Below are 21300 nucleotides of genomic sequence, written 5' to 3' on the forward strand. Positions count from 1 at the left end.
AACGGATTGCTGCTAGATGAGGAACAACTGACCCTCCTAAAACAAAGACCTCTAGATAGGCTGACTACATTCATCAGAAGAGCAAGTAGTGGGGAATGGCTGGGATGACAAACAGCAGACAGTAGCAGGGATATCAAAGTATAAGGGCTCTAGTTGGGGAAGGGAGGCTATGGGAGGGTGCTACCTGGGAAGTGGGTGTATAAATAAATTTAAAAAAAAGGAAAACAAATAATTCTTCAAAGCACAAAAATTTCCTCCTTAATAATTAGTAATGTGAAAAACATTACCATTAAAATCTACCTGATGACTTTATATCCATGCTCAGGTGCCAAGGAGCTCAGAAAGTAACTGACTGAAAAAACTAGTAATAATCAGATATATAGAGATTAGAAACGCATGTGCAAACATCTTAGTGTCAATTGCATTAAAAATGAATTTTTTATGAAACTGTATTTTAATAATGAAATGGAGATCTTTTTTAAAGTTTAAAACCTCATTTAATTTTATGTTTTACAGGGGTTATACAGAGTACAATATTGTATAACTGTATTAATTCAATTATAAACCTAAAAATTTACAGCCAATTTTAAAAGAGATGCATCTTAGCTCTGGAAATTGTTATTGAATATGTCAATGCTGTTGTAATGAAATGTTTCTTCTAGTTATATGGTTATTAAATAATTTTTAAAAAGATATATGACTAATAAGCTCAAGAGATGTTCAAAACTATTGCTCATTAGGGAAACAGAGATCGAATCTACAATGTGCTGCTTCTTCACACCCAAAAGGATGACTACAGTCAAAAAGACAAACAATGTCAATGTTAATGAGGATGTAGAGAAATGGAACCTTATACATTGCTGGTTGGCACACCAAATGGCAGAACCACTTGGACTAAGCCTGGCATGGAAATGTTAAGAGTTACCTTATGGCCCAACAATTCCATTCCCACTTTTTTTCTTTCTTTTCCTGGAGGTGCTAGGGATTGAACTTAGATCCTTGTGTATGCTAGGAAGGCACTTAACTCCTGAACCACATTTCTCCACTGAGATTTACATTCACTAGAAATGAAAAAGTATACTTAAAAACATGAGCACCAATGTCCTTAGCAGCATTATTCATAACAACTCAGAAGTGCAAACAATCTTAACGTCCACTTACTGATGGATGGATAAACAAAACACAATATATCCATGCAACACAATGAAGAAGTGATGCGTGCTATAGCACAAATAAACCCTGAAGTCATAGTAGTGAAGGAAACCACATGAATATCACATGTTTTATGACGCCATTTAGTTGAAATGTCCAGAATGGGAAAATCCATAAAGACAGAAAGTAGAGCAATAGTTTTCTTCCGGGACAGAGGATGAGAAACAGGTAGGGAATGTACAGGTGCTCTTTGTGAGATAATGAAAATGTCCTAGAATTGGATTATGCTGGGGCTGGGACGTAGCCAGTTGGCAGAGTGCTTGCCTAGTAAGCATGAACCACGGTTCCATCCCCAGCAATGCATAAACCAGGCATGGTGACACATGCCTATGTAATCCCAGCAACCAAGGAGGTGGACGCCTGAGGATCAGAAGTTCAAGGTCATCCTCAGCTATATAGCAAGTTCACGGGAAGCCTGGGTTACATGAGGCGCTGTCTCAATAATAATAACAATAATAATAAATTTAAACCAGATCTGGAGGGGAAAGTCCTCCAGAGCTATATAGCAAGTTCATGGGAAGCCTGGGTTACATGAGACTCTGTCTCAAAATAATAACAATAATAATAAATTTAAACCAGCTCTGGAGGGTAGAGAGAGACCCCACCTTACTTTCACCTATTTGCATTTGACTCTCCTTAACTTACCTTTTATTTCAAATAAGTATAAAATTTAAAGACTATAGTTCACATTTATTACCTCATTTGCTACAAACACTATTGGTGATGGGTCAGAGAAACTCCATGTGTAAAAACCGAGCTGCTTTTGCTGCTTTATCTCCTGAACTATAGTGCCCTCTGCTGCTTGATACTGATAAAGAAAAGCACAAGGAACTCTTCTACCGCTGGAGAGCTGCCTTCAGAAAACAGGATCCTTCATTAGAAGATACAGAAGAATTGAAATTATATTAAAAGCACCATTTAATTTAAGCAAATATGCATAATACACATTTCATAAAGTATCTCTCCAAGAAAGAACAAATCTTAAACACAACTGTATGAGGGATTAGCACCCCAGGAGTCATGAGCCTGAGGCACCTACCATGTATACACCAAATGCCGGGCCAGTGAAGCAAATCAACATTCCCATGTCCAACTGTGACATCCCAGACAGCCTGGCCCTGACCAGAGAGGTAGCACCAGTGCCCAGCACACAAGGGGCCAAATGCTGACACTACACTCTGAGGTCCTGAACTCTAATCCTGTGCTGCTGCACTCGGAGCTCCTTACTCTCTCATTTGTGCAACACCACAGAAGAACCTGCCTACTGTGGTAAGCACTGTGGAACTTGGAGGTAGAGACATCACTGATGGCCTATTTCCTGCCCCATGTAAACTTACTCAAATGGGATGAAAATTAACAATACCACTGAAATCTAATAAAATCTCCTTAGAGCAGGGAGACAGGCAAAGGAAACGACAATTCCACCAGAAGCAGAGCTTGAACAGAGCTGAATAGACAGTGCAATGGAGGAGGGCAGTCTGAATGAAGAGTCAAGGGATGCAATGCTTCCTGAGTGTGGTCAAGGGAAAGGGCTGCTGCACGTGGCTGTGGAGGACAGGCCCTGCCTACCAAGCAGCAGCCGCTGGGGCCAGGGGTAGCTTTATTCCTTTGTCTCAGTTCTCTCAGGGCTGCCGGGCTTCACAATAACAGCAGCAGCATCACTGATGTCACGTGACCGTGTGCACTCACCCCCTCTAACTCTAGTTGCTGCTCCTCTAACCAACAGCTTTGCTGCAGGGAACAGACCAAAAAACTAAGAACTGCAAGCTGTCCTCTGGTCTTACCAGCACCGATGATCTAACTAGCTACGTGAAATGCTAACAGTAACAGAAAGGAAAGCCAAACTAATGAAGTTAACATTAGAAAACTGTGCAAAGCACTTTGAATACTCCAATGCTTAGAAGAGTTCTACTGTTTTCTCTTAAATATGTAAAAACAAGTCCACAGAAGTACAGAAGCTTGAAGAACACAAGCCTTGACTTGAAGAACACAAGCCTCTCAAAAGCATGAGGCTCACAGCCTCCCTGCCAAAGCAGTATAGCCACTGTAGGAGACAGGCAGCCAAGTGCCACCTCAGAATGTGGCAGCCATGCAGGGACATTGGTGACACATTCTCCCTCCCAGAGAGGGAGGAAAAATTCTGACAAGGTCAAGAGCAGGCCTTACCAGGGACCTAGTTGGTAAGCAGTGGGCCCCCCAGTGAGACGAGCCTGAGAACTTAACCCTGCTCACAGAATGAGTGGTCCCGCTGGGCTGGACTGCTCTTGGGTTCCACACAGGAACCAGTCTCCTCTAAGGCCATCTCTGTCTATGATGTACTCTTCTTGGGGAAATCTGTGGTCAGGGTTCCAGTGGTGGTGAATAGCATTGATTTATTCAGTTAGAGCTGGACTAGAACCTCATTGCAGAGTTGGGCAGGTGTCAGAGGTGGCACCAGTCAAGAATTTAGAGATGGGGAGCTTTGGTTGAGCCTAGACGTGATCCCTGCTTTTGTTTCTACTAGCTTCTCACTCAGTCCTGACCAATCTCTGTGGCAGTTACACCTCATCTCCTCTCCCTCCTTCCTACAGTGCCAAGAGTCTATTTCCCAGCTGGAGATTTAAGTGACCTGAAGCAGAACACCATCCTAACAAAGAGTACAAAGCAGAGCAACATGCCAACCCAAAAGGCCGGCCTGTAACCTGTAAGGCCAAGTATCATAAGGAGCTCACGGCCTCAAGCCAGAGTAAGGGTGCAGTCATTCAAGATGAGGGGCAGGAACAGGAATGAGTACAAGTCCACAATGCTAACATGGTAAGGGTCACAGTCTGACCCCTGATGCCCAAGTCTGTCAGGATCATAGCAAACTAGCCCAAAGCCACTAGACACCACCCCAACTCAGAATGCTTTTATTGTGAGATTCACTGTGAGACCCCATTTCTAGGAACAATCTTGTTCTCACCAGGCCACTGCAGTCTATGAGTGCTCACACACTTGCAGGCCACTATGGTGACAGCATTATAACCAATGCCCAGGCCCTCTGGACCTAGAAGACTGGGGTCTGAGTGCAGGAAGAACTCAGGAGTTGAAGGCACAGAGACAACATTGTGTGCAGGCCAGTTCCCCAGGGAAGGAAATATGGAAAAACATTGTTTCAATTAAAGTTTCTACTTTTCAAAGTAATAACTGCTCAACCATTTTTGAAGGGTAAATATGTTGCCCACCCCCTTAAACTGCCAAAATGCATTTAATATGTATCACCGAACATGTGCAAAGATTGCAGTAAATTGCTTCACAAACGCAAATTATTGCAATCAGCATCTTGTTTTCTAGTTCTAAATTCAAAGGCAAACTATTAACACAAGACTGCTAACTCTTGCTATTATCACACTTGCTATTATCACACATCCTCCTCCTAACAAAACCACATTTCCAGATGGACTGCCAAAATTAGTCAAGTGACTCCTAAGAAACACTACCAAGATTGACATGCCAGAATTCATTTAGAAATGAATGCGTTATTTAAATAAAGGACACACACACCCAAACACACCTTTCCTAGGGAAACACAAGTTGCTTTATTTACAATTCAACTTGAATTGCAGCTCAGTGAGGCCATTCCGAGAAACAGTGGGACAGCTGGGCTGTTAGCCTGGCAGCATACTGATTAGTCCTCAGAGTCCAATAGGACACACTTAGGATGATCTGTGTGTGATGGCAGGGTGGGGTGTGTATGTGTGTGTATTTGGCCTGACTGGGGAATCCTGATAATGAATTAAAATACTGGAACTCAACCCAGACAAGGCATGGGCAGCAGGAATTCAGTCAGGAGGGTGGTCAGCCCTTCTTCCAGCTGCTCTGTCCATTCTGTATTAGAAAGAAGGCTAACGCTTAGAAGGGCATGAATGCCCAGCACATATAACTCAGATGAGATGACTGCAGTGTGTTCCATCAGCCAGTCTTTCTGCAGACACAACTGTCAGAGCTGTGGGTCCACAGACCAATACGAGCTGCTTTGTTTGAAGCTTAGCTACTCAAGACAGGTCTGAGACATGACAGAGGGCCAAGGACTCCAGCCAAGAAAGGAATCAGATTGTCCATGCCAAAATGGAAATGCCCCAGAATTCCTCTCCCCCAGTGAGGAGGTGGGGAACAGCTAGCCACAAAGTCTTTTCCAGAAGAAAACGTAATCCCTTTCATCTGACAGCACCTTCTTAGATATATACCCTGGAAAAAAGAAACACCACTTACCACTGGCCAGCCTTAAAGGAAAAATTGGTATCAGCAACAAGCAAGTGGAGGCTCTTCACTGACGGTGACTCGTCTGTAGTTCCACACACCTTAGCCGCTGCCACCACCTGAAGTCAGAGGGGTTTGGGGCTCAGGTTAGTACACAGATGGACCAAGAGACAAGTCCTTCCTGAGAACTAAAGTTTGCACAAAAACCTTAGTGGTTTTGAAAATCTGCCAAATAAGGCAAAGCATATGCTGCTTTGGCTCTGTCCGCCTACAGGTGAGTAAACTTAATTAACTCCTTTTTGAAATTTTCTGTACTGCATACAAAAATCATCCCTTTACAGGGATGGTGTAACCAGCATCCACCTGAGGAGTCTCCATCACATGCTAGGCACTGGGCTAGGCACTCGGGAAGAGTTAAGGGGTCCCATCCTGCCTGGTATCTAAACTCTCAACCAGTACCAGGCCAAGTGAGATTGAATGTGCAAGGAATAGTATACAGCACCTAACAGCAAACATCCAAAGAAAGCTCTGAGGACTTCTTTAAGAAACAATTTAGAGTAACCGCATCTGATGCCTCTAGTAATAGAAAAACTGGATTTGTGCTCATATGTTTGGTTCTTAATTTGTTTTCTAATTTATTGTATTTTTCCAAAACATAAACAGCTCACAGTCTTAAAGAACACCAGAGCCCTTTTCTACTGAGAGTTAGAAGCACTACTCTAAATGATGTGTCTGTTTTCTGGAAACTTCAAAACTGAGTGACTTGGACACTAGTCAGGAAAGGATCATCCATGCCTCAACAGTCCTCAAATGTAAAATCGTCTCCCTTCCTTCCTTCCTCCTCCTCTGCTCTGTATTTCTCTTCCTCCCCTAAACCTGTGTCAGAAAGTAGAAAACAAGACTCCCTCAACCTTCTGCTAAACTCTACCAGCGGCAGTGAGCAGGAGCTCACCAACCTGCAATCTTTTCTGCAGAGGACCCCAACAGCTCCACCAGAGGGCACTTTGGAAACCTTGAGGCTAGATCCTCCTGGCCTTTTCTTCAGCAGGTCTAACCACCTCTCAATGGGAAACTGCTTTCAACCCACCAGAAAAGTCTCATGATGGATGGTGGTTACCCTTATCACCAAACAACTCTAACGTCTTCTGCTCCACTCTGCGAAAGCCCTGTCTCTCACTCTCTGCACTATTCCAAATCTCCTCTCCCTCTTCTCTTGGAGAACAAATAGGTGATTTCTCCTGACAGCCCTTATACCTGCATTTCTTTTTTTAAGGACAGGGTCTCTCTATATGGCCTAGGCTGGGCTTAAAGGTGTGTCACCAAGCATGGCCCTTCTACCTGCACTCTTGATCCTAATCAGAGAAACAGTGTTACATCAGCAACTACCAGCCAGTCTTCATTTCCATTCAATCTTTTTTCTAGTACCTTTCTTTTTTTGTTTAATTAAACATGGTATCTAATGCTATTGGTTCATCTGAAACATCTCAGAAATGAACTACTGAAAACAACAGAATGTGGACACCGGCTCTGTAGCCAGAAGGCCTGGGCTTTAAATCCCAGATCCATCACTTAGCAGTCAGGGCAAGTGTCCTAGCTGCCTTCAGCTATGGACTGAGATGAGTAATATCCATGCTTCAAAGGGTTGTTGAGGGACTAAATGAGATACAAGCAAAAGCACTTGGAATGTTCCTGCCCATCCTATGTATGCACTGTATGCACTCTACTGCATTAATTGATTTTACATGCTCTACTTTATCTGTTTACACTATATATGTCACTGCACCTGTGCTGCTGCACAGGCTTCGCACACTGAGCACTGTATGCCTGGAGAACAGCACACATGGATGACAATGACCTGTGCAATGTGGTGGGCTTGCAGCACATGTCCATTGTGTCCTAGCAATTCTTTTATGAGTGCAAACTCAAAAGTCATACTATCTTTAAGGTATTCGAGAAACCTTGCCTTCCATCCCTTCTTCTACCAAGACAATGAGGTTCCTTAGCCCACAGAATCTTCCTGTCCGAGATACTCTTGCTACCCACAGGTAACTTGGCTTCTGTGTTCCTGCAGTCAGTCCTTCCCAGACTGGTAGCTGTCACCCTGAAAATCATACTCAATGTCCAGTCTCAGTGACAACCCCTCCAGGGCCCCACCCCCACTCCACTCCACCCCACTGTCTCTAAATTTGGTCATTTCCATCCTGAAGCATTCTCCTTGCCTGGGAAATCTGGCACGGACCTCAGCTCTGTAGGTCCTCTCCTGTGCTCTCACCTGGCGCTCTTTCTACGATTCCTTCTCCTACTTCCCTAAGGGAGGCTGGCCTTGCCGGAGGCCTCCAAGCACTCTCAAACCACCCCAGCCATGATTGTTTTCTGTCGCAGGCCCATATCGACATTCCCTATAGGTAAGGACTGCCAATGCCTAAGAAGCCTTCCTTTCAGATATGTACCAGGTGCTGGGTTCAGTGTTTCCAGTGTGCAAATTCATTCTGCTGAAATGAATCCTCAAGAGACCATGTTTTATCCTTCCCCTTTCTGGGGAAAACAAAAACAAAAACATGTTTCTATACTTGCTCAAGATCACCTATTTAAGAAATGCTGAGCCATGATCAAATCCAGGTCAGCTTGGAGCTCAATCATCTGACAGCACTGTTCCCAGCGGTAAAGTCTCTTGCATGTAGCATACAGCCCACCACAAACTTGCATGGTTCCAGACTCTTGAGCAGAGTGCCTGGCACTGGGCTGCAGAGATGGAGAATGCCCTGCAACGTCCACTTCTTTCTTCTGCTCAGAGCTCATTCTGAAGCCCTCTCAGCCTCAACAGGGTCAAGTCCGTTTTCAGGTGATAGACAAAGACATTTGGACTATTTCTAGGATTCTGTCCCCAAAACAGCCAAGTTCCTAGATCATCTTTTCCTTCTCTTGCCCTCCACTGTCCTGGTTGAGAATGCTTTCTCTTCCCTTGAATTGCAACTTTAACTTCCTTCTTAAGCCTCTCAAAGCAGCCACCTGGTGAATACTGCTGATGTTCCAACTCGCACTGTTCTCCAGCTCAAAAGCCTCCAAGAGCTCTCTGCCACTGACTACACAATGAAAAGCAGCTAAACATCCTCTATAACTCCTTCCAGCCAGAGCGCCACCTGGATCCCCATGTTAGCAGTTTCCAGCCACCCCGGACAACCTTGGGCACCTAATAACTGCCTACCTCCCATTCTCTGTTGTCGACCCCACCCACCTTTTCGGGCATTGCTCTTTGAGCAAATAAGCCCTTGACTGAAGCCTTCCCTCTAGCCTTCTCAACTCTTCTGACAGGATATGTTGCCTTTCTTTTATATTTAGCACATGTTAATGTAATTATGAATCCCACAAACATGTCTTTCTACCAAATAGACCAAGACCTCCTGTGGTCAGGTACTGGATAGGCTACACATCACAATCAGCCTTAGATCAAGTACTAGACCCCACAGGGCTGTCAGCATCAGCAGAATGAATGAAAACCCTCAAAGCCACTGCAAATTGGCTTCTCCATGAGCATTTTGATGAAAATGGAGGCAGGAGATACCAAAAAATCCCTCGACTCTGGTCCAAACACATTACAGGCCAGAAGGGAGTGGGTTCCTTCGGTAGAACCAGGACCTTACTTTTGGCCACTTTCTTCTAAGTAACTTATTTCAAAGCCAAGTAATAAGAATGAACAAAGGTCTCTCCATTACTTTGTATTCCCATGTTTTTTGTTTATAAAAAGAACTGCTATTTTATAAACACTATCTTCCTCCAATTTAATAACATGTAAACACATGAGCTGCATTGTGTCATTTTTAACAGCTTAGCTGGCATTTGTTGGATTCACTCTCAAATGCATGAGCACTAACCAAATCCAGAAGTCACCTGGTAGCAACGAAGCCGACACCCCCTCCAGCCCCTGTAGGACAGAATGGGACCTGACACACGAGAACGCTTCAGAGCAAATGCCAGGACTGCGCGAAATGAAGCCAATCGCCTGTATCAACATCCAAATGTAGCGGAGAAGAGGAAGTCGCACTTTCTATTAAGCCCTCTTTTCCAGTGATTAGTGACTAGGATTAAAGACCTTCCCATATGCATTACGGCCTTCACTATGAATACAAACAGCTATGTACCACTGCTCTGATTCCTAATAATCGGGACCAAAGTGCTACAAAAGGAACACAAAATGCCTTGTACAGTTCACAGTTGTGAAAGCCATGCCTCCCTCTTGTTACTGTTTTGCTTAATACCAATACTGTATTCCGTATCACAGTTTCTAGCCATGGGCATTAAAAACATTAACAGTCTTTTTTGGAGGACATATATTTATTCTGAAGCTAGTTCACATAATTAGGGTCTGCAACTGTGGCCCTGGTGACATGCCACTCTTTTACTGGAAGTAAAACATGACGGGGAAACTTATGTTTAACATCTGTACTAGCTCTTATACTTAATGGATCAAAAGATTTCACAATTGAAACCTCCACTAGCAATGTCCCAAGTTAAAACAAATGGCAGGAAATGAAGTTTTCCATAAAATAACATTTAGAGTGTTCAATAAAATAACAACAGGTTTGTCAACTTTTACTAGTTCATATTTTTAATGCACTGACAGAGGCAGGATCCCAAAGGAAATTCCATTACACTCATTAAAAAGTCAGTCTCATGCAGGACACTCTGATGGCACTGCAGATGCAAAAGTCTCCTACAGGAAACAGATCTTTGGAAACCTGACTGGCTTCCCCTATGGGCATTCCTGCATACTTTTTTCTGGCTTAAAAATTTACAGGATTAGAGGCCTGGTGTGGTGGCACACTCCTGTAGTCCCAGCACTTGGGAGGCAAAGGCAGGCAGACCTCTGTGAGTTCAAGGCCAGCCTGGTCTATATACTGAGTTCCAGGCCAGCTGGTGCTACAGGGAGACCCTGTCTCAAAAAGATGGGAAAAAATTTTTTACAGGATTAGAGATAACCTAGAACAAAAATAAATACTTAGGGCTCAGAGAATTTCATAGTTAAAGGAAACTAGTTAATGGGAATAGGGGGTCACTTTACACATGAAGACACCAAAGCTCACTATTTAAATGGTGACAAAATGCCAATCTAACATGTAGAAAATTGATTACAAGAAGATTATTTTACTTAAGTGACTGCACATAACAGACTACATGGAGCTGAACATGAGGGCACATGCCTATTATCAGAGCACGTGGGAGGCTGAGGCAGAAAGACCCTGGGTGTGAGGCCAGTGTGGGCTATAGAATGTCTCTAAATAAATAAACGAAAGAAAACATGAACTCTTGGTAGGTTGACCAGGTTCCAGTGGATGGACCACACTGAAGGACATTTGGAGACACAAATTAGACTCTATAGGCTTTATTATATATTTAATAGAGTACATTAAATTGGGTAGTGTGCTAGATAGCTTTAGTGTCAACTTCACACACCTGGGTTGAGGGAGCCTCAATCTGGGAATTGCCTCTATTGAACTGGCCTGTGGCCATATCTGAGAGGCATCTTCTTGATGAGTGATGTGGGGGGGCCCAGCCCCCAGCCCACTGTGGGTGGTGCCACCCCTGGGCAGGTGGGCCTGTGTTGCATAAGAAAGCAGGCTGAGCAGGGACCAGGAGAGCAAGCCAGTAAGCAGCGTTCCTCCATGGCCTGTGCTCTAGCTCCTGCCTCCAGGTTCCTGCCCTGAGTTCCTACCTTTGGCTCCCTGATGAACTGCGCGACCTGGGAGATGTAAGCTGAATAATCCCTTTCCTCCCCAAGTTGGTATTCGTCAGAGTATTTTGTCACAGCAATGAAGAACAAACTAGGACAGGTAGTAAGGGACGGTGCAGATAGGGGAGGGTATCTAAACACCATCAAGTTATATTGTATGATAATCTCAAAAATTCAATTAAAAGTTTTTTTTAATTAGGAAGGAAGGAACCAAGGGAGGGAGGGAGGAAGGAAGGAAGGAAGGAAGGAAGGAAGGGAGGGAGGGAGGGAGGGAGGGACAGGTGGACTACAAAATTTTCCGTCAAGGGTGTCATTTTGGTTTTTTGTCTTTTTGGTTGTGAGCCTGAACCTTTAACAGCTGCACCAGCTCTCCAACCCTCATTTTGCCTTTTAAGAGCCTTAGGGTGGCCATTAGCAGACCCTGACATGACAGGTGTACTTCTTTCTCCCATCAAAAGCTACCTGTGCACCTGGGCTGGTCTCTCAAGCGTCCCTCTAGCAACTGTCCTCTCTTCTCACCCACATCACCCCTGGGCTTCCCTCTCCATCAGCCCTGGGACTTCCCATTGCAGCAGCAGCAGGAATCTGTGCACTGTGCTTATCACATGAAAAGCATGTGTTCCTGTTCATTCATTCAGTCTTCACAATGATCCTGAGAGACTGTTATTATTCCCACTTTACACATGAGAAAGCTGAGGCCCCAGGGCTACTAATTGGCAAATTAGGAGATCAGAATCCACTACTTGTGGGTTTCGCTGCTTCTCAAGAAAAGAAAAATAGAAAACCCTCTCTTTTTCAGGTGCCCCCCACACCCTCGCTCCCATTCACATCACGTTGAGTCACAATGGCTCACCTCCAATTCCCTCTTCAACTCAACTCAGCCAACCACTCTGGTCACCCACTACCTGCCTATTTTGGTAAACCTTGGGACAACCTTGGATCAGAAGAGTTGCTCCTTCTCCCTTTTCCACTCTGGCAGCCTCAGCACTGCTGACGCCCTCCTCCGCCATCCCCTCTGAGGGCCCTGCTCTTCTGCTTGGCCTCTAGCTGCCAACCCTTCTCTTCTCTACGTGGCTCACACTTAAGTTCCAGCAATGAACTCTAAACTCACAGCTGCTTATGTGAATTCCCACTGCAAACTCAATTATTATTTCTCTCCCTCACCACAGCTCACAATGACTTTTTTCCCCTCCCCAATCTGCCTCTTTTTTATGGTAGAAAAATTTAGACATATGTTAAGTGGTGAACGCAGTTTAACAGACCCCCATGTACCCATGTTCCAGAGTCAAGTTATAAGTTGATAAAAACATACACTTCCCAATACCCACCCAATGATTCCAAAGTTGAGCTCTTCCCCCCCTGCCTCCCAAAAGAGTTTTGATTGAGTAATTTATCAGGTTGGTCTGTGGACATGTCTGTGAGGGATTGTCCTGATTGCTTTAGTGGGTGTAGAAGGGCCCAGCCCTCTGTGGGCAGCCCCATTCCCTAGGCAGGTAGTCCTGGGCTGTATAAGAGAGCAAGGTAAGCATGAGGCTGTGAGCAAGACAAGATGGAATCCACAGCCACTCCCCTACTGCTCCTGCCTCCAAGTTCCTGCTCCGACTTCCTGTTCTGATTTCCCTCTTTGTTGCACTGTGACTGGAAGCGTAAGCCAAATAACCCTTTTCCTCCTCAGTTATCACAGCAAGCCTGGGACTGAGTTTGATTCCCTACAATCCACACATAGGTGGAAGGAGAGAGAGAACTGACTCTACAAAGTTCTTCTCTGCCCTCCACTCACACAGCCATGGTACACATGCCCAGACAGGTATCATGTGTGTACACATGGTAATAAACAAGTAAACAGCTGAGCTCTGAACACAGGCCCTGCTCCAGCTAAGCAACCCAAACCCACACTTCAGCAATCTACCAGTCAAAGCTGGGCACTGGAATGTATACCTATAACCCCAACAGGGGGCGGAGGGCAGGGGGGAGTAAGCTGAGGCAGGAAGGCCAAGAGCTGGAAGGCTCAGTTTCTCTGAATTGCACAGAGAAACCCTCTCAAAGTAAACCAAAAACAAACAAACCAAACCCCATCATCCCACACGTCAGGCAGATGGAGCGACTAGGAGGATTCACAGGTCGATACTGGGCACCAGAGTCCCCAGGACTATCTGGCCCAGAGCCCAGCCCTCTGAGTTTATTAACTATCATGCCATCAGTAACTCCTTTTCTTGTGTCTAGTACCTAATGCCCAATTAAAATGTACCTGTCAAAAATGAGTACCATATTATTTTGTTGTGACAAAAACTGGTTTGATTATCAAGACCTGAGTTCAAGTACAGAATCGTCCACTTACCTGAGCAAGTCCTTAAACTTAGGCCAATAGGATGATTTACTGTTTAAAGGAAGATGGTTCTGAGAGTCAAAAGAGATATCTATAGGCAAAAGTCATGGACAGACTCCCAAGCAAGCCTCCTGACCAACCCAGCGAACTTCTGAGTTTGTGGAACAGACACCTGTGGAACAGGGTACAAATCCTTCACCTCCCTTCTAGGGTGTCTGGAAGAATCAGGGACCAACCTATTCAGAGGTAAATGTTCTCTGAACAAAAAGGCCACAATATACACAGGACACTGTAGCATAGGCATACGCTTCTAATAGTAAACTAACAGAGGTGAAAAACCTTCCCCAGTACCAAATATGGACATAAAATCCGTTTCTCTGGACCAGGGCCCCAGTACAATGTGAAGTCAAGGACTTGCCTATCAATCCAATGCCCAGCACCTGACCCAGTGTCTGGCATACTTCCAAATTATAAATAAATGCAGAAGAATTTCAAATTTCCTTTCATTGCCAAACCCTCCCACCCAACTTATGAACAGAGTGCAGCTTGCTCAACAGCAGGTCAATCCTCTGCAAGGGTAAAGCACGTCACTCCTCCAGGACAACACTGGTCTTGCCTAAACATTTCTTTCTGCCTTACAGTATTTCTGCTCTATCTTCTTGACATTTCTAAGGTTGATCCTTAAGGAAAAAATGGAACTTAAACACAATGAAATGCCGCTGAATTTGAAGTTCAGTATCCCATGGCTACACTGACAGTCCCAGAAGCATTAGCACCACAAAACAGTCATCCCCTAAGTTTTCCAGAAGGAATCCAACACCAACACTGAAAGGACAACTCTGTGTGACTGCTCCACTCCACCCACTCAGGGAGTGGCAACAGGATCTCTGGCCTAGGAATTCTGAGCTGGAGTATCCCTCTGGCTGGGGGAGAGCCCCAAGTCTATGACATCTCCTAGGCTCTGCTTCCTCTTCGGTAAAATCAGATGACAGTCTATCAATAGGCTACTTCATGAACTTGAAACTGAAGAGCAGGGAGTTTTTCATCTTTTGTGTGTGGTGTATGCACAAATGCGTGTGCGGGTATGTACGGCTGGGCACACACGGAGAAGCCACAGGAAAACATCGGGTGTCTTCCTCTATCACTCTCCACCTTGTTTTGTGAGACAGGGTCTCTCACTGAACTTGAAGTTTGCCATTTTGGCAAGGCTGGCTGGCCAGTGAGCTCCTGGGATCTGCCTGTCTCCCATCCCCCACGCTGGGGTTACATGCCCAGCTTTTATGTAGGTGCTGAAGATTTGAACTGTAGTCCTCTTGCTGTTACGGCAAGGGCTCTTACCCACTGAGCCATCTCTTGAGCCTCTACAGGGAGAGTTGTGAAAGTACACCTCACTTGTTCTATACATTAAAGGCAAGACGGACAGTGAAGCCCTGAGGAACTGGTCCAGTTCTGTTATGGCCCAGCGTGACAGTCTGTTCATTTCAACAAGTCCAAGGTCAAACCCCTGCTCTGTGGCTAGGGGTGATCCTCAATGTCACATACTACATGGTGCTGGCCCTGAGATCAGCTACCTTCTCCAGCTCCTCCTATCTCCTCCTAGTTCTCATCCTGTTTAGAACAGAAAACAGAAATAAAGGAGGGGAAGCAAAATTATAAATATCTTCCTCCAAGAGAGTAAACTGGATCAGAATTTTAAATCTGAAATTTTTTTATTTCTAGGCATTAAAATACTCATCTTTTCAAGCATACTACTAGGCTTTTTACTAACCTTTCTTTGTCCTAAACATGAATCAAAAGAACCACCAATCCTAGTACTTCTGCCCTATAAGATCTGGTGACTCTAATTCAAAGACTGGACTACTATTTACAGGCCAAAACTGAGTTTGGTGAGCCACATCCAATGGACAAGGCAACCTGACTTGCTTACCTACTGCCACGGCTGCCTCCCATCACAAAGACACAGTTCAGTGTTGAAAATGAAATGTCCTGCCACATGAAGTCTAATATTTACTACCTGAACCTTTAAACAAAGTTTGCCAAGATTGGCTCTAATTTATCTATCTGCCTCCAAATACCACAGAAAAAGTACAGTACAAGCTTGCTGAATAAACAATTTTTTTTCTTCACAACTGGCAGGATCTCAGTTTCATAAAGAAGTCCTAAGAAGCTTCACACAATCAGCATTTTGTGTGTTTAAAAAAGTATTTTCAGATTTACTATCAATGGGAAAAGTCTATTTTCCCATATGCCTGTAAACTTACTCCACTGAATTAATTTTTTACACACTTTTCAAAAAGAAAATCATCTTAAAGCTGAATCAACATACACATCACCCTTAGTCCCACAGCAATCTTCTAAGAGTAGAGCTAAAGTAGGGCCTAAACAACATCTTTATGTTAACCCATCTCCTTGTATTAAAGCACACAACTACTGAGACAGTACAAATTCTGATTATGTTGTAGGGGTATATCAAAACAGAGGCTTACAGTACTACATTAAATACATCTGAATATGTGTGAAGCAACTAAAAAAAAAAATCAAGTATCCATTCTACGTTTTTAAGTGAAAACATTGCTACTCACTGAGTTAAACAGTGAGGATCCTTAGTTCCCAGTCCTTGACACCCCTTCAGGCAGCAGGTTAGCTTTCTAGAGCCTGAGCATGATGGACAAAGTCTGCGCATGGGAAGGGCAACAAGAACGTGCCGCCCTCCCCTAGGATGTTAGTGCTGCTCTGATGAACTAGGAGGCAGTTCCAAAGCACAACGACTTTGAGACACAGTGGCAAAAAATAAAAATAAAAAACGGGCCGGGTGTGGTGGTGCACGCCTGTAGTCCTAGCACTCGGGAGGCAGAGGCAGGCAGATCGTTGAGTTCAAGGCCAGCCTGGTCTACGTAGTGAGTTCCAGGACAGCTGGGGCTACAGGGAGACCCTGTCTCAAAAAGACCAAAAAAAATAGTGAGTTCCAGCCCAGCTGGGGCTACGGGGGGACCCTTCCAAAAAAACCAAAAAAAAAAAAAAAAAAAAAAAGTAAAGAAAAAAATGGTAAGCCATTCATAAATTGTAAGCTCTGAAAATTTTAGCTCTAAAATCTGTCCCACCACACACCTTGAGAGGAGGGCTCCCTTCAACTACAAGCAGAAGGAGAAACATGAGCGTTCTGACTTTTTTTTTTGTCAAGTCATATGTCCTACTCAGAAAAGTTCAGAACAGAAAAATAAAATTTCCCTGACCGTCCTTCAAATGGACCAGCCTCACACAATGCTGCTCCTCTAAGCCAGTCTGTGTGTAGGGCCTAGCCATGAGAACCTGCCACAGCCCACAGATACAAACCTCCCGTCGAAGGACACTCGCAGTTCTCTCCAAGTGATCACTTTTCTTTTGGGATCTCATTATGCTTTTTAAAAAAAAGGTAAAATTGGGTTATTAAATTTATCACATAAAATAATAATAAAACTAGTTTCCCCTGAAACATAATATCATGGCTATCTAAGATTTAATTATGTACCCTACAAAACTGCTGAAAATTTGCCAATGCTAAGCTGTACATGTAGTTTAAGGGTCTGGTGGCCTACAGCGTAAAGCTCGGTGTTGCCTCTTCAATTTGATGGCCTCCCACCTTACCTACACATCAAGTGTCTAAGAATGAATCCAAACACACTGAAGGCTAACCACTCACCTGGTCAGCATAAGGTGACGCAAAGTGCTGGTTGTCAACCTCCAAGAAACTGCCTGAGTGCAGATGGCTTCCACAGAACTTCGCAACCACCCAGGAGTCAATATAGCCAGGGCCATGGTACTTCCTGGGCAAATGTAACTGAAATTTAAAACCATTTTCAGAGAAAGTAGGAAACGCCAGACTATTTTAGGGGTAGATGAAAGAGTTTGGATTTTTGTTGGTGATTTTGTTGGTGGTCAGCCACCAAAACAAACAAAGGCCTAATTTCACCTAGCAAAATTTCTACCACTGCTCAGAGCTGATCCAACATATCTGCACAGTATATAAGCATGAAACTAATGCTATCAAATACAGTGATGTGTCGATAACAAGGGCAAGGGGAACACGTTCTGAGAACTGCTTCATTGGGTGATTCTGTCATTGTGTGGGTATCATAGGGAGTACTTGCACAATGCTGTAAGTAGATGATGTCAGTTAATTACTGGACATGGCCTCTGGATGCAACCAAGAGACACTGCAAACAGGAAAGCTTTGGGTTTTAATTCTCTTTTTTCAATTTATTATTATTCTCTCCCTCCGTCTCTCTCTGAGAGAGAGGGAGGGAGGGAGGGAGGGAGAGAGAGAGAGAGAGAGAGAGACACACATGCCACAATATGCATGTGGAGATTAGAGAAGCTTTTGGGAGAGTCAGTTCTCTCCTTCCACCATGGGTTCTGGGGATTGAACTCAGTTTGTCAGTTTGTGCAGCAAACACTTTTATCCACTGAGCCATCTTACTAGCCCAAAACTTTATCTTGGAAGTAAAAGAAAGATACCTTAAAATAATGATAAAGTGAGGTAAACTTAGAGATCAGTAATATGGCCACTTATTATCAAAGATTATACACTACACAAAATTATACATGCCATTTTTATGCAGTGACTTGCTCATACTGACACAGCTGTGAACTGAGTTGTGCTGTAATACTATGATGGCTACGGTCACTACATGATGGGAACTTTTTAAACTCCACTATTATCTTACGGATGTCTACACAGCCCTTTGTGGACTGAAATGTCATTATGCATCATATGACTATATATGTGTTCTCTTGTTTTCCAAAATCTCTAACTAGTTGGCATGACTAATCTTACACTGCCGTACAAGGGCACAGCTGTTAAAGCTGCCTGATAATTTTATTCTACCCAAACAGCCCTAGGTCTTCAAAATGTTTTGTTGGATAAAGTGCAAGGGGCAGACAGATTTACTGGGGTTGCCAAGTGTAAAAAGCTTAAGGTTCACAAAAAACAACACACATCATACAACTCAACACTGCAGACAGACAGCACATTGCATGAAAGCAGTTGGACTCCATATTCTTTGATCCCAACCACATAAAGTGCAAAGATGAGCAAAACTAATCTGGGTTAGAGATCAAGTTAGCAGTCTCTTGGGAAGTGGCTGCTGACAGTACAGCTGCTTTATCTGGTGCCAAGTGCTTTGGCATTTCTGTTTTGTGAAAATTCAATGCTGAGCTGGGCGTGGTGGCACAAGCCTTTAATCCCAGCACTCAGGAGGCAGAGGCAGGCAGATCTCTGTGAGTTCAAGGCCAGCCTGGTCTACATAGCGAGTTCCAGGACAGCTAGGGCTACAGGAAGACCCTGTCTCAAAAAAGACCAAAAAAAAAAAAAAAAAAAAAAATTCAATTCTGGATATAGTGGTGCACACCTTTAATCCCAGCACTTGGGAAGCAGTGGCAGGTGGATCCCTGTGAATCTGAGGCCAGCCTGGTCTATATAGCAAGTTCCAGGACATCCATGGCTAAGAGTGAGACCCTGTTTTAAAAAAAAAAAGAAAAAGGAAGGTTATAAAAAATCATCATCAAGCCATGCTCTTATGTGTCACACACTTTACCGTTCACATGTTGTACTTCAATAAAAGAAAACAAAACAGAGAAGCTCTCCGACACTCTGATTTTTTTCTTTTTGATTTTGTGAGATAAGCTCACTGAGGTGCCTGGGCTGGCCTTGAACCTGGGGGCCTCCTGCCTCAGCCTAGAATGCTGGGATTACAAACATGCTTCAACACCCAGCATCACTTTATTTATTTACTTATTTATTATTTATTTTTTAATATTTTTATATTTTAGACAGGATTTCCTGTAGCACCAGCTGGCCTGGAACTTGCTATGTAGACCAGGCTGGTTTCAATATCACAAAGATCCACCTGCCTCTGCCTCCTGAATGCTGGGACTAAAGGCATGTATCACCACACCCAGCTGATATTACTTCTTAAACAACAGGGTTACCAGGTAAAGCACTGAGGGCTAAATGACCATTTGGCCCCATATCATTTTCTTCTCCAGGCTGTAGAGATTTCTTGCCCACATTAACCCTATCAGTCTGTTCTCATCTTAGCCACCTGGAGAATGGAATGTGAACACCCCTGGCCTAGGCGTTTCAGAAGACACTACATAAATTAGTTATAATGACTTTAGAGTTAGGAGTGTGTTCAAGCCAATTACTAAAGCCTCTGGGCACTCTCACTCACATGTACATACACATAATTAAAAAATAAATACATCTTTAAAAAATAATGATAATATGGGGCTGGAGAGATGGCTCAGCGGTTAAGAGCACTGACTGCTCTTGCAGAGACCCCAGTTTGATTCCCAACACCCATATGGTGGCTACGAACCGTCCTTAACTCCAGTCCCAAGGGAATCCGAAGCCCTCTTCTGACCTCTGTGGCATTTGCACGACACAGGTGCACTCACATACATGCAGGCAATACACTCATACACATAAAATAAAAATAATAAAAATAATAATTATTATTATCATCATTATGATTATTAAGGGCTTGGGAGAAAGCAGGCACTGGCCTGAGTTCCAGTGGTGCAGGCATGAAGAAAGTTTCACGGGGGCAAAAAGTAAAACTAAATCAGGCGGTGATGTAAGTCAGACTGTGTTTATTTGATTATAATCATGATGTATCAAAAAGCCCACTGCTTCCTAAGAATGCTTATTAAAAACAGATTTCCTCTTGCCACAGTACAATGCAGCATCACTGTGAATAACATGTAAGGCCTCTGTCACTTCACACAAGACTAAGGTAGTTTCTCCCCTTTAAATGTGCTAGACCAAAAACTGTATTCATCCCTGTAAGAAAGCGAGCAAACTTACTTTAGAAATCCATGAGACTCTGAGTCATTCGGTGTATAGTGGGCTGGTTGACACATAATTTTATTTAAAACCTCTGGATACACACTGGTTGGAACATGGAGAGTTTTTCCATACACCAAAATGCTCATAAATGTCCTACAATGGCAGAGACAATACGTGAACACAATGGCAGGAAGCTGAGAAAAAGCCCCATTAAGTCTTAGCTGCAAAAAGGGTTCACTTAAGAGTAAAGGGTGTGCAGCTCTGTGCAGCTCGTTTGGCACAGACACAAGGCTCTGAGTTTGACCTGTAGCCCTTGTAGTTCCACCCCGTGGGGTGAATTCATGGTAATCAGCAGATCCCCACAGCAAGCCCACGCTCAATCACTCCCTCCCCATCAGTTCTCCCCCTCGTGTGGCCATTTCTCTTTATGCCTCTTCTTGCTCTTCCGTGGCGTGTGTCAGCTCCTGCAGCTTCAGTCGCTACCCCACGGAATGCCACACTCCTGATATCTGTGACCAGCCAGCCTCTGTCTGGCCACAGGTGGTTCCCCTATGGTTCTGCCAGCTTGAGCTGGTACTGTGCTGAAGACAGTAAAACCACAAAGGCTGGAAGGCCACAGCTACAAGTTCACTGTTAAATTCAGCTGCCACATAGTGAAACGTGAACATACTGCTCCACTAGTATCATCCGACAACTACTGCTAAAATAAATGTCTTTACAATAGAATGCATCCTTGTGACTCTGCTGTTTAAATGGTCTGCTCTCAATTTAACTGAAAAACAAAGGAATATTAACTATTAAAAGCTGTTCTCTTTAAAAAAATCTAACTCTGTGGCAGTAATCATGACTAAGCGCCACCTACTGATAAATAATGGACCTTAGGGGCTTTACACCAGGCTTTGAAGTTTTTGGTTGTTTTTTTTTAAAATCACAAGCTGGCAGGATGGTTCACCAGATAAAGTTGCCTGCTGTCAATCTTGAGGACCTGAG

The 21300-nt window shown here is 43.9% G+C and overlaps 1 protein-coding gene across 5 annotated transcripts in view; it reads right to left on the reverse strand.

Annotated features, from left to right (window-relative positions):
* Nucleotides 1-21300, reverse strand: part of Oxnad1 (oxidoreductase NAD binding domain containing 1) — a 49565-nt gene that overhangs the window by 22955 nt on the left and 5310 nt on the right. The window contains exons 2-5 of one of the 5 annotated variants that reach the window (XM_017802422.2): nt 20329-20463; nt 17164-17301; nt 16818-16881; nt 5443-5549 (exon numbers count right to left, since the gene is read on the reverse strand). In XM_017802422.2, the coding sequence (XP_017657911.1) occupies nt 5443-5549; nt 16818-16881; nt 17164-17301; nt 20329-20456 (437 nt within the window). In that variant the 5' untranslated portion in view covers nt 20457-20463. Of the gene's footprint in view, nt 1-5442; nt 5550-16817; nt 16882-17163; nt 17302-18871; nt 18925-20328; nt 20464-21300 lie in introns of those variants that run through there. The other 4 variants (XM_008849973.3, XM_017802424.2, XM_029554519.1 and 1 more) reach the window with 4 other exon arrangements.

This window comes from Nannospalax galili, unplaced genomic scaffold (assembly GCF_000622305.1).
Source record: "Nannospalax galili isolate Female #2095 unplaced genomic scaffold, S.galili_v1.0 scaffold364, whole genome shotgun sequence".
In the NCBI taxonomy this organism is placed as follows: Eukaryota; Metazoa; Chordata; class Mammalia; order Rodentia; family Spalacidae; genus Nannospalax; species Nannospalax galili.